This window comes from Saimiri boliviensis, chromosome 18, assembly GCF_048565385.1.
Source record: "Saimiri boliviensis isolate mSaiBol1 chromosome 18, mSaiBol1.pri, whole genome shotgun sequence".
In the NCBI taxonomy this organism is placed as follows: Eukaryota; Metazoa; Chordata; class Mammalia; order Primates; family Cebidae; genus Saimiri; species Saimiri boliviensis.
In genome coordinates, this window is record NC_133466.1 from 7,458,543 (window position 1) to 7,472,729 (window position 14,187).

Sequence of the window (14,187 nt, forward strand, 5' to 3'; positions counted from 1 at the left end):
AGACTTTTTTTTTTCCATGTTTGAATTTCTTTCTTTTTTTTTTTAATTGCATTTTAGGTTTTGGGGTACATGTGAAGAACATGCAAGATTGTTGCATAGATACACACATGGCAGTGTGATTTGCTGCCTTCCTTCCCCTCACCTGTATCTGTCATTTCTCCCCATGCTATCTCTCGCCACCTCCCCACCTCCCCGTTTCCCCCCAACAGACCCCAGTGTGTAGTGCTCCCCTCCCCGTGTCCATGTGTTCTCATTGTTCAACACCCGCCTATGAAAGAATAATCTCTACGAGGGTAGGGCTTTTTTTTTTTTTTTTTTTTTGAGACGGAGTTTCGCTCTTGTTACCCAGGCTGGAGTGCAATGGCGCGATCTCGGCTCACCGCAACCTCTGCCTCCTGGGTTCAGGCAATTCTCCTGCCTCAGCCTCCTGAGTAGCTGGGATTACAGGCACGTGCCACCATGCCCAGCTAATTTTTTGTATTTTTAGTAGAGACGGGGTTTCACCATGTTGACCAGGATGGTCTCGATCTCTTGACCTCGTGATCCACCCGCCTCTGCCTCCCAAAGTGCTGGGATTACAGGCTTGAGCCACTGCGCCCGGCTGAGGGCAGGGTTTTAATCGGTTTTGTTCACTGCCGTACTCCTGCCTGACACTGATTTTTGGTGCATAAAAATTGTTCAATAAGTGCTTGTAGAATAAGTTTTAGTTCAAAATAATAAAAAGCTTTGATGTAAAAAAAAAAAAAAAAAAGAATTTGAGGAGACTGAGATAGGCTTTCCAAATGCCGAGACAGACGGTGGCTACACAGAGCCCTGGAATCCTGGCTTCCTGAGTGCCTACCGGAGTACCTGGCAGGAAAAGGCATGCCATTAATATCACCTGAATGGATCGATATTGCATAGATGACCTCCACAAATGTCATGAGCGTTTCTGGGTTTTCTTAATAAAATGCCAAAAAAAAAAAAAAAAAAAGAGCTTCTCTATGCTTGCTGTAGACATTTAAAAGGTTTGACCCCTGCAAGTATCCTGGGCTGCACTTTTTGCAGAACAGGCCTGTATTTTTCAGATAGTTACATAAATATACAATGTTGCCTGTTACTTGCACATTTTTATATTAGGATATAATTTATGTTTATTACAAATTTATTTTTTTGAAAATAGTGAACCAAAGAAAATGAGGGGAAAAAACCAAAAAGATTCTCTGCCATTAGTATTATAATATATAGCTGTCAGTATTTTTACTTTGCCTTTTTATTTTTATTTTTTTTATATTTTGACTGTGACAAAAACTCATTTTTTATTTTTTCTGAGACAAAGTCTCACTTTGTTTCCTACGCTGGAGTGCAGTGGTGCAATCTCAGCTCACTGCAACCTCTACCTCCTGGGTTCAAGTGATTCTTTTACCTTAGCCTCCTGAGTAGCTGGGACTGTAGGCATGTGCCACTGTCCAGCTAATTTTTGTATTTTTAGTAGAGACAGGGTTTCATTATGTGGGCCAGGCTGGTCTTGAACTCCTGACATCATGATCCGCCCCCCTCAGCCTCCCAAAGTGCTGGGATTACAGGCATGAGCTACCGCCACCTACCCAACAAAGGCTTATTTAGCAAAAGATCTAATATGAAAACATACATGACCTAATTTTTACATCACAGTAAAACAGGCTCTCTGGAGAGGAGACATGGGTTTCTCTGCTGAACAGCCATTATTTATACTCATTCCAAGGTTTCGAACATGACGATACTGTTTCCTTGTATTACCACCATTCCAGTGTTGTTCTGCTGCCAGCTAGTTGACATCTCCACACATTCGTCTATCACAAGATTCATAAAGGGATCAAGTCCTCATAATATTCCTCGGACATGTCTGCCACCACTCAATTTCATTTTTCAACTTGGGAACGTGAGCTTCGCTCATGGTGTCTCTTCCTCCGGTTCACAGATGCCTTGGAACAGAATGCATGGCCTCCCTCACCTGCCTTTTTATTTTTAACAAAATGGGTCTGCGATATAATTCTCCTATATACTGTGATTTTTAACTAACCAGGTAGCATATCACTGTCACAATAAAACAAGCATAGTTTTCCATATTGCTAAGTATTCATCTACTACATCATTTTCCTGCAATGTTCTTGAGGAGGATGGGCATTCCATTGTATGGATGTTTAACACAGGGATAAAGACATGAATGAATCATGAGTGAATCTTCTGTTGTCTCCCCATAGATGTGGAGGTTCAGATGGGTCCCCTCTCTTTGCTCTGCTCATGGATCACACCGAGAACCATATGGCTGTATTTCAGAGTGTTCTCAGCTCCTGACCTTCCTCCTCATATTGCACACAGAGAACCTAGTAAGAGAAGAAGGTTGAGAACTTGTCCAATCTTTAGAAAATGGGAAGAAATGGGCCTGGCATGGCGGCTCACGCCTGTAATCCCAGCACTTCGGGAGGCCGAGGCAGGCAGATCATGAGGTCAAGAGATTGAGACCATCCTGGCCAACATGGTGAAACCCCGGCTCTACTAAAAAGACAAAAATTAGCTGGGCATGGTGGCACATGCCTGTAGTCCCAGCTACTCAGGAGGCTGAGGCAGGAGAATCGCTTGAACTTGGGAGGTGGAGGTTTCAGTGAGCCGAGATCATGCTGCTGTATTCCAGCCTTGTGACAGAGCTAGACTGTCCAACGAAAAAAAAAAAAAAGAAAGAAAAAAAAAGAAAAGAAAAGAAAAAAAGAAAAAGAAAATGGGAAGAAATGGTTTTAGGATAAATAAATAATAGTGCTTGTTTTATTGTAACAGTGAGTTTATGGTATATTTATTTTGTATTATTTTGTTTCTTTTTTTGGAGTAAAATGTGAGCAGACTTGTGAAGGGTCTGGCAAATTCACAGGAGATGGGTTTGTGGTGGAGAAACACGCCATGGAAATGTGCAGTTTCTTCATAGGTTCTGCTGTCCGCAGCCACTGAGTGGGTTGTGCTGGTCTAGCGTGGTGTTTGCTGCATCTCAAGGAGGATGGAAAAGGATCCTGCCCTGATGAGCTCATTGCAGGATGGGCCTCAGGTAGGGTCGTGTGCTGGGCTGCCCCCTCACTTGGTTTCTGTGGTGACCTGGAGGCCATCTTTCCCTAGGGAGTGGAAGTATCAGGTGGGAAAGGCATCCTGGTTCTTAGGCTGCTGGGCTCTAGGGCTGAGGCCATTGAATAGCATGAACTTGGGGTACAGGTGAGGAAAGATGAAGCCGTATCTATATCTTCAGATAATTTCCCTGTAGGATAATGTTTGGGAAATGGCTTCTGCACTGCTGTATTCTAGTTAATAGATGTGTCTTGTGCTATCAAGAGTCCGAGTGTTTTTTTTTTTTTAACACTTTGCATTAAATAATCAGAGATTACCAGGCTTGGATGCTATGATGCCATTTGGGACATCAAGAATTATTCTCTTTGAAGACGACAGGAATTAATCAAACATTTTGACATTCAAAACGAGGAAGAGTTTCCTTTGTAAAATTTTGGAGCAGAATTTACAACTCATTATCCCCAAATTAACTTTTTATTAGCTTGCTATGTTTTTATGCATTTCCAAAATTAGATCCAGTGAAATTTATGGGTCAGATATTCAGGACGTTGATCAAATAATAGCATCTGTTTTTCTTTCTTTTAGTATCCAATGAAGAAATTTGTCTCTTATAAAACATATTTTTATTAGTTAGAAGATGAAGGATAAATGCATGCATCAATGTTATATATAAATAAATATAGGAGACAGAGATTGAGAGAGAGAGAGAAAATAGGAGAGAAGGCAGAACAAATGATGTGCATTGGCATGAGTAGACAGTCAGAGTTAACCAGGCGAAGGGTATTAGGAGTTTTGTATATTATCTTGTAGCTTTTTTGTAAGTTGGAAGTTATTTCCAACTAGAGATGCAAGAAATCCCACTGTTCACAGTTAAGGTCAAACCATCACTGAAGCTTTGGGTCCCAGTAGAAAAGTTGATCTTCCCTGCTGCAGGGAACAGCTGAGGGCTGGGTTAGCAACAGGAGGCATGGGTGAGGTAGGACCACACAGGATTTTCTCCCGTGACTGTTTTGTCAGCAAAGCGTTCATCTTATTTAAAGCTGGTGTTTGGTGAATGCATAACAGGGTGTCACGTGTTTCAGGGGCCATAGTTACCATTCCACATTGATGCTTCTTAGCACAGAACAAAAAGCAAGGAGTCTCAGGGAAGCTAAGAGAGCTTTTCTCCTCAGCACTCCGGAATTCTAGTGGAAGCTGCCCAGATAAAACAGCTCAGGACTTTGAAATTTTCGGGGAAACAAAATTTTGATCAGCCTGCCATCTTATTCATTGTTCAGAGATGAAAGGAGCAGAAGTCACCACCTCCTCAAATGGGGGTGCTGACAACTTAGGGACTGATTTTCACAGACTGATTTTCTTAAAATAGACTCTTTCTTTTCTTTTCCTTCTTTCCCTTCTTCCCTCCTTCCCTCCTTCCTTCCGTCCTTTCTCTCTTCCTTCCCTCTCTCCTTCCCTCCCTTCCCTCTTTCTCTCTCTTCCTTCCTTTCTCCTTCTTCTTCCTTTTTTCCTTGCCCTCTTCCTCCCTCCTCCTCCTCCTCCTCCTCCTCCCCCCCCCATTTCCCTCCTTAGCTTTCTCCTTCTCCTCCTTCTATCCTAACACCAGGCGATAAGTCAGAGGTAAATAAAACCAGAATGGCCTGGACTGGTGGACAGAGCTCTGACACATGCCAGCCTAAAGTCTAAGTGAAATCCATTTATTGAACCAGGAATTGCTGGATGACTCAGGATTTGGTCTATTGTGTTCTCGGGGTCCCCTATTGAGACCACACCTCTTTATGGGTCCTGCGTTCCTGTAGCTAGATTCAAAGCAAAATGTTTCTTCCAAGCAGTTTCCTGAAAATGAGTAATTAAAGTCCTGAAACCCTCTAAGGAATGTTCCGGCCTGCATTGGCTGTACTTCCTTCGAGGAGAAAACAGACGTGTGACCCTGAACTTACACCTTAGATTTTAAACATGTAATGGGGCCCTCACATTGCATCTCTGGGTAGTCAAAAGGTCTATGAGGATCTATTGTCTGCAACATGGGTGTTTGTCAGAGTAAGGCCAGCTTACTGACATTCTGGGACATTTGTAGTAATTTTAGTTATTTGGATTTTAAATAAATAATACTTGAAAACAAGACTTGGGTAGGTTTATTTTTCCTCTTTATTTTTCTTGTTCAGTTTAAGCCTAGAGTCTTTGTGTTTTCAGCAACTTTGTGGTAGAACAAATAAGAACTGCGTGTATTTGGGAAGGAGAAAATGAAACTGTTCTGGAACATTTATAAGAAATGTTGAATAAATATAGGTTGTTAAAAATTAGGCAGTAAATACATGGCTGTTACTAAACATGGCCATCGATTAACATGAAGTAGACTCCGCCTGCAAAGTTTCCTTGTAGGAGAAAGGAGTTCAAGTCCTCTGTCCTAGTAAGAATTGGGCCCAGTAAGAAATGTTGTGAAGAACTGGGCTGCAAAGGGCTGGTACCGGGGCAGTGGGGCGCCCTCAATGCCTTGGCTCTAAGGTGCTCGCAGCTTGTGTGAAGCCATGCGACGTCCCATTACATCTGCGTCCTGCCTGGGTCTCAGACCCGTGTGTCACACAGCGGCACACCGGTCACACCTGCTCTGGCAGTCCCCATCCCAATTGATGCCTTTTTTTTTTTTTAATTAAAAAAAAAAAAAATCTCCTGGCTGCATATCATCAAGAAAAACAACATTGTTTTCAGGGTCTCTTATCTCTGCACTCCCAAATATCCTGTTTCTTTGGGCTGGACAGCCAGGACCAATAGAAACCTCTTCCTGCCATTGGCTGACTTCATTTCCCAGACTTAGCACAATCTCATCCGCTCTAAACAACCTCATCAAAACTACTTTCTGGTCAGAGAGAAGCAATAATTATTATTAACGTTTATTAACGATCAATAAACTTGATTGCATTATGGCCAGCACTATTAAGGTAAGGAAAGAGTTCCTTTGAATTTGACAAAATCTTGTTCTTGTTACTCTTTTCTTTGGTTTCCTTTATCAGGGCAGATAAGTTAGGGTTGGGCAACACCCCCACTGCCACAATAGAGGACAACAAGATTTCCTTTGCACTGCCTAGTAAATTTCCTTTTTCCTACTCCAACCATCCGCAAGGCTTAAAAACTTCAAACTCAGAAAAAAATTGGGGTTTCTAAATTCACTGTTGAGTGCTGTGGATTACTTTTGGAAAGGCTTTTTGGAGCACTTCTGAATTTTCAGATTCTCTAACTATCCCTAACGGTGCCTGGATGTGTGTCTGAGAAAAGGCAGCGGACTCGGAGCGGTTGAAGGGTCAGGTCAAAGCAAAAGATGGGTTTGTGAATGTCGGACGTTTGGAGGTTCCTCGTTGGCTCCTTAGCATCAGGGATGCCAGCCAGTCCCCGTGGAAGCAGAGAGAGACTCGGCAAGTGGCTGCTGGTAACGGGACGTGCAAATGTTGACTTGATTTGTGGGACATCCATGCTGAGAATTGAGTGTTCTCATAGCTCAAATGGTGGTAATTCGGTTTGTTCTATTACATGTTTATCTTCAATAAAATACCTACTCTCTCTGCACTGTGAGTAAGACTTCTTCCTAGCGATGGTTGGTTGGCGGGGTTTGGAAGACAAGGGCCTGCCGGTTCGCTGTGCTCTAGGGTGTTTGGTCTGATGTGTTTTCTTGCATATGTTTCTAGTAGACAGCATATAGAGATTAAAGTGGAGGTACATCTGCATAGGCACAATCCTAAATATAGCCTGATTCCTGGTAATGAAGCCAAGTGAATGGTGACTGCAAGTCAAGGGGCATGCAGTCTTGAGTGGGGGTCTGGTCAGTTATTTCCAAGGCCACCATACCTTCGTGACATTTGTAGAAATGTGAAAAATCAGCAGCAAAAGCAGATGCTGAGTGGAGGAGAAAGAAAATTGTGTTTGTTGCATGCCTGTAGTTTTGCTGCACAAAGGTGAGAAGCATTTGGCGGCGTTTTCATCAGGCTGTTAGTTTGTTGGAAAGAGCATAAGAAAACGGAAAGTTGCCCAGAATTGGGCCAAGCCATTTTCAAAAATACTCTTTGGTTTGGTATTTTCATAATTTGAAATGTTTGTATTAGAAGATTTGACTCATATGTACCGTAGAAACTGTGTTTCAGAAGTTCAGAAGTTTTTCAGAAGTTTTGTTTCTCAAGGTGTGTTCAATAATATATTAAAAATCTGCATACCAAGGGCTTTCACCTTATAGAGATTTTTCTTTCTCTGGCCTCCAGGATTGGAATCTGCTGTAATATGGCTACTATAGAAAGGAATTATAAAATTGAGCGTTTGATGTGCCCTATTTTTAGCTACATGAATAGAAATGACTTGATTTTGTAACCCAAAATGCTATCTTTTTTTTTGTTCTTATTTTCATCCTTATTTACATTTATGTTTGTTAAATCAGATATTCGGTGTAAATCTTGCATAACTTGAGTACAATCTTATCTATTTTTTTCCAAAAAAATCAGTGCATTAAAAAGAACGTTGAAATAACAGACCATTTTAAAGAAGGTAGGTACATTTTGCAAAACATCCAAATGTGTTATGCTGCTTAATTTAAAATATACATTTATGAATACATGAAGTTATTTTGAAAGTGTGAATGTTTTGTGATTTTTCTGAACAATTTTTTGGAAATAATAGTTTACAATTATCCAAGATAACTATGCTTGATTTTACATTTTATTACATTGCGTTATGTGTTTATTGTACTTATCCCAAGTGGACCTTTAGAATGACTACAGGTGAATTTTTTTATAATCCTCTGTTAAAATAGGCCCTCTTTAAAAGTGACTTCCTTTAAGACATGTTTCTGTTAGATTTCCTAGGTAAAGTAATGAGAAGATTTTACAGCCTTGTTTATAGAGTGGAAAAAGGAGGTCCTGAGACTGTTGACTACAGTTTTAATTACGTTAGTGCAAAGCCCAAATTAGCATAGGGAAAATTACGGCTGTCCACTGGAATTAGGAAACAGTCCCTCATCCAGGCAGTTTCCAGTCTCCAGTGCACTCTGTTTTTGGTTGTTTCAGTAAATAAATCAATTGGTCGATCAGGCATCAGATGCTCTGAATTTTTTAAGCTGGCATTCAGCATTTGAGTGGAGTTTTTACTTTTTGCATTAACATTTGCAAGACCCTGTGAGATACTGTGAAGGGCTAAATATTCTTACCCAGTCTTTGTGATTCGTACCATCATTTTCCCTTGGTAACTTGAAATTGGGAGCAAAATGTTTCAACTGGAAGAAGAAAAGGCATTTTGGGAACTGATGGGAGAGTGCTCATTTATCTTTAACTGTCTGTGAATTTTAAAATCAGCCTGAGCATTCTATTAAAGACTCAGCAAAGCGGATGATTTGCAGACAATTCAGGGATTGGTTTTGGTGCTTCCCTTGGGTCTTGGTGACATCTGACAATACTGAGAGGTGCTGAACCTCACCGGCCCCACTGTCCGCACAAATAGCATAGTATTGGCTTACAGACTCCAGAGATCCTGCTGTTACTCTGAAAACTTGATTGTGCTTCAGTCCGGAATTTTAGCCTAATTTCACAAAGACTTTCCTGATTCCTTTTTTTTTTTTTTTTTAATGCCATCTACAATTTGGGAAGTCTAATGAAGCCTACAGTCCCTTCTCAGGATAATTTTCAGGTGCATAAAAAGAAATACATATAATTACAACAGAAACACTGTTCTCTCCCAGGATCTTTTAAAAAGAACATGAACCCCAGGTTGCAAGTTCTGATCCTAGAAAGATCCTTAATGTGTCCAAAGGGAACGCGGGGGATTTTCCATCATCACGGAGATCTGACATTGAAGGATGAGGAGAGAGCAAGTGGCTGGCAGCAGCATTGGGGCAAGCATCTTAAAAACCAGACAGGACATGGAAAGTTACTAACAAGGCTGGATGGAGATCTGAGGGCAGCGTAGGCTATTTCCATGATTTGCCTAAAGAAGTTACTTTGAATTAACAGAGGTTGAAAGGTTTGATGGTCATTGAAACATGACCTTATAGGACTAGATTTTATTAAAGACATAAAGCTTGTGTTATATATGCCATGTTTGTACATGTTTGAACATTTGCTATCACATGTGAAAGAAACTTATTAGTACTAAGAATTACGTGAAGAAAGTTAACTCCTCATAGAATTTTGATGGATATGATTAATGAGTTTAATAGCTACGGATATATGAAAATTTTTCATCAATCCATTGGCTAAGTGAAATACGAATTGCTTCATTCTTTGTTACTTTGAGGGGATTCCGGGAGAATGGTGCAAAATGCCGCTGCCCTGCTGTGCATAAGTCATTTCAGAGCACGCTCTGAGTATCTGTCCCTGCTGAAAAGTAGCTTTACAGGGCACTGTCTTAAAGCAACCAGCTGCTCCTGTTCATGGGCAGCTCTGTGATCCGGGCTCCCCTCTGTGGACACCGCACCCTTCTCCCCAGCCCTCTGCCTGTGTGTGCATGCACCTACGCATGCCAGGCACCCTGACTCAGTGACCCCAGAAAACGGGACTGAGAATGGCTAAATCCGTGAACTTTTTTTTTTCCCCTATGAAACATACTGCAGGACTGCAATGTTCTCAATGTGCTGAGCCTGAACCATTTCTTAATTATCTACATATATAGTTGAAGTGATTATCTCATAAAATTTTTGTTTTACAAAAACAGATCTTTATTTAAACGCAAACATAGGTTAGCCACTCTTGAAAAAGCATTCGTAAAAATAGGTAAATGAAACAGCCACTTCTGTTGTCTTCAGGAAAATATGACTGATTTAATTAGAACTTTAGAATGAGATTCCCTCTGTGGGAGTGAAGACCCAAAGCCATTATTGGCATCCTAACAACTTGGCGGGTTTATTGATTTAGCAGCTGACAAAGAGAATCACAGAGTACGAGGCCATGGGGAAGCCAGGCCGTTGAGAGTTTCTCTGAAATACGAAATCTCAAAGAGACAGGGACAGTCTCTGGGCCGTTCCAGTGTTTGGTGGTACACTCTGCTCTGGCAGAGTCTTTTCTTCGGAGCTGCCTCAAATGCTGCAGGAGAGCCTTCTTGTCCCCTCCTTTGACCTGACAGGATAGAGGACAGCTCCCTGGCCTGGGAATTCTGTCAGACCACCCCAGAGAATGCTTCTCTCACCTTATGTCACCACAGACACACCTGCATTTGCTTCCTTCCTGTTGTGACCCAGGGCAAGGCAGCTAGCCTGTCTGACCTCAGTTTCCTCACCTGTAAGATGGGATCATAATGGCTACTTTGTCTTGCCCCCACTCTCAATAAATGGGAGATGCCATCAGACACCCCCACTGATGTAACCTTTTCTACCATATTGTCTTATGGGTTCTGCACTCAATCCTCTTACCATTTCCCATGACCCTGCTCCAGTGTGAAGCCCACAGCCTCAGACTGCTCTGATGTGTGGCCCCCTACACCCAGGCAGGGTACATCTGGGCTTGGGAAGCCACAGGACAGGGAAGGAGGGAGGAGGAAGCTTGCAGGCATCCTTGTTAAAGGTGTCGCAGGGCAGGTACCACACACAGGGGCAGGTGGAGCATCCAGGGGCCGCCCGAGGTGGTGCTGGTCAGAGAGAGTTGGCTTCATCTCATTCTGAGCCAAGGCTGCTGAAGGAGGGCAGGGGCCTGCGACTGTGTGGTGCTCCTGATTAGGAAAGGAACCGCACCCTGGAATACCCCCACTCTCCTCTTTATTCCTGAATTGCAAAAAAATGCATCTTGTTCTTTAGCACAAATTATAAACATGAAAAATGCTTATGGTAGAGAAAATGTTTAAAAATCATCACAAAGTCAATGTAAATTGTTCAGATCCTAACCAACCACAGCAAACTCCCAACAGTTGGGATGTGGCTTCCACTGTGTGTACCTGTTCGCCCTTTTATCTACCTGCCTGTCCTGCTCTTCTCAGTCAGCGTAGTTTTACAAGCATTTCTCCATGTCACTAAATTTTTTTGATAAGCAGAATTTTTATGCTTCATTATATTCTGTCTAAAATATGGGTTATAATTTTTATAACCATATCCTAGTGTCTGAAGTGACGCTGCTTGAGGTGTTTCACTAATTATATTGCAGTACACCATCTATTTGAGCTTTTGAATAATTTTTGTTAGTATTGGTGCCTAGAAAGGAATTATTGAGCCAATGAGTATATGTATTTTTTAAGTCTTTGCAAAATTTAAATATTTGCCAATTTAAAAAATAATTACCAGATTATTCTCTGGAAGAATTACACCAGTTTCCCTTTTTGCTAGCCACATATGAGACCAACTCCATACTACACCCATAAAAACTCTGAATATTTTGCTCTTTAAATCTTTGCCATTCTGACAGGTAAGAACTGAATCTCATTTCCTTCTTTCATGTTAGCATTTCATTACATTTTTTGTTTGTTTGTTTGCTAGGAACCCATTTTGGCTAGTGGTCCACTGTGACCTTTGGATTTTTTTCTTATTTATAATTTTATTCCCTGTTTGATCTAGCGTTTTTTCCACATATTTCCCCTACTGACTAAGCTTGACCAAGACATGTTTTATAAAGTTTAAGATCAATTCTCATCTGTCCGCCCTCCTACTCTTCGTTTTCCCTCTTGTCAGCACATTATCCCAACTTTGCTTGTTCTGTTGGTGAGTGTGAATAATTTATGTATACCCAGTGACATAGCGAGGCTGTTTTTAGTGGTAGCTTGTCCATTTCTCCTGTGTCCTCCACAGTGACTGGCAAAGGGTAGAGGGTCAATAGCACTTGTTGAAAACATAAATTTTAATTTGAATTACTTGAAATTGTAAAGAGAAAGTTAAGATATCAGAGTAATGTAATCATTGCTGTAGACTTCAAATAGAATTCTTACGTTTTTAGAGGCACTTCTCCTAGTAAAATCACATTAATTAAAATGGACTTAGATTGATGTTTAAGAAGGTATAGAAAATGTAGCTGCAGTATCTTGAATTTACAATCCAAACTGACATCATCTTAATAACTGCTTGGTATGTGCCAAGCCCTGCCCTAAACCCTCGCAGGGTCTCATGTGATCCTCACAGCAGCCTGGGTACCGCTGCTTTCTTACAGGTAAGGACAAAGGATTAGAGAGGCCAGGTGACTTACACAAGTCACACAAATCTGTCTCCCTTCTCTTTATCATCATCTGCTCTCTTTTTTCCTGCTATTCACCCTGGCCCTAAATAGTGAATTGCTGTGCAGAGAAACATGATGTATGTAGTAAGTGTTATGGAGACACATTCAGTAATTGGATAATGAAAATTATTATCACTGGCTACTTTTTATCTACTCGTCTGTGAAAAACCCCATAGGCAGCAGTTCTTATACTCTAGGTGGCTGATCAAAATAAAGAGCTAGAAAATTCAAGAGCTAAAACCCTAGCACCGAATTCTATATTTGCCCAGTGACAAAAATTCTTTCCATATTTGGCGAGATCCAAGGGGCAGAGCGCTCAGATTCCAGATCAGCTGCTGATTTAAATTTCCTCATCCCAAGTGTCAACTTCCTTTCACTCGTCTTGGGCGTCAATAATGAACACGCAGGTCAGAGTTTTCCGTAAGGCCCTAACAAGTCTTTCAGCAGAGTGTTCATGGAATTAAACTCTGGGAAGAATGGTAATCTGCTGTTGTACCCAGATAAGTACAGAGACATTTTGAAAAGAAATGCTAAAGCCAAGCAAAATGATTTATTTTTAAAGTGCTACATCAGAATCCAATCATAACATTAACATCAGGACTGTTACTTTAAACACGTTTGTTAAAAACAATGCTTGTTGAATTTTTGAAAATACAATAACATTATGCAAAGATTCCACACTCTTGCATTTGACACGTTCCACTTTTAAATCCTTCTGCCTTGATGATTTAAAATCTTCCTTGCTGTCATGAAATACAGCAAATCATGTGTCGATTTTTTTTTTTTTTAATTTGCGAAGTACTGACACAGAGTCAGCCCTGAAGACAGGACCCTTCTCCTACCTCCACACCCACATTCCTCCCAAGGCCATTCATTCAGATCATCAGCCAGCAGTGAGTTCCTCATCTCCATGCTCTTTGGGTTCCATTGGGTTTTTTTCTTTTCTTTTCTTTTCTTTTTTTTTTTTAACTTTGACAGTGTGCACACGATACTCACCTTTAAGGAAGAAGAAACTGTTGAAACAACACTTCAGAATCTGTCAACACAATTAGTTTATGTCTCAATTTGAGGTAGATGTCCCAAGACATTGCTCCAAGTTAAAAAAAAAAAAAAGTATGTGGTTTTGCGTTGCGTAGCCCTCTTTGGATCGACACGATATGTATGCCTCCCCTGACCTCCCAAAGAGCATCAAAAACATGAAAGCTGAATCAGGAGGGCACAGCCCATTTTTATCTTTGGCCCAGGGAGACACTTGGTACTCTGCATTTCTTCGTGGCATCCTTAAAATAGCCTCTGTGGAAAAGGGATTGGCCTTATCTGCTGTGCAAGGGATGGGAGGCAGAGATATAGCCGCTGGCAAGGGGAATTGGAAAGAGGCCAGTCTGGGAGAGGGTGGCCCAGAGCTTTAGTCTGATGCCGCAGGATTCACCAGGTGAACGCGCCTCTCCTGGCCCTAGTTCCATGATAGGAAAATGGAGATGGTCTGCTCCGTCCTCTCCACTGTGAACATCTGATGACTGTGTCAGGACACAGGGGAGCTAATAGCAGTGCCCCATCCGATCTTGAAACTGGAGAGGGGTTTTGTGCAGTGGGCAGGGAAATGGGCTCCCACCTGGCTTTTGGGGATCATACCCTGGCTGTTCTACTTCCCGGCCATTTCACCTTGGACAAGTCACAGTCTCCCAGGAGGTTGGCTTCTCCATCTGTGAAATGGGTAGAATGGTATAGTTCCTATTTCACAGGGTTATGGTGAGATTTACCAAATCAGAAGAGCCCAGAACTGTACTTGTCACATGTGAGCTCCTCAGTCAATGCTAGTTCATCTTACTATTCATTCAAGCCAAATAAAGTTTTCTTCTAAGACTAAAATCAGAGAATCTATAAAAAGCCTTCCCCCCCCATTTTTTTCCAATTTCTACAACAGTTTGTGAATTGAATTTTGTTTTCAAGTAGCCAATTT

The 14,187-nt window shown here is 41.4% G+C and overlaps 1 protein-coding gene across 7 annotated transcripts in view; it reads left to right on the forward strand.

Moving 5' to 3' along the window:
* The window catches only part of ERG (ETS transcription factor ERG), a 279,071-nt gene that overhangs the window by 159,473 nt on the left and 105,411 nt on the right, over positions 1-14,187 (forward strand). For 2 of the 7 annotated variants that reach the window (XM_003927606.3, XM_010338268.3), the window contains exon 1: positions 5,774-6,005. The exons of the other annotated variants lie outside the window; for them this stretch is intronic. In XM_003927606.3, the coding sequence (XP_003927655.1) occupies positions 5,988-6,005 (18 nt within the window). In that variant the 5' untranslated portion in view covers positions 5,774-5,987. Of the gene's footprint in view, positions 1-5,773; positions 6,006-14,187 lie in introns of those variants that run through there. 7 annotated transcript variants of the gene reach the window in all.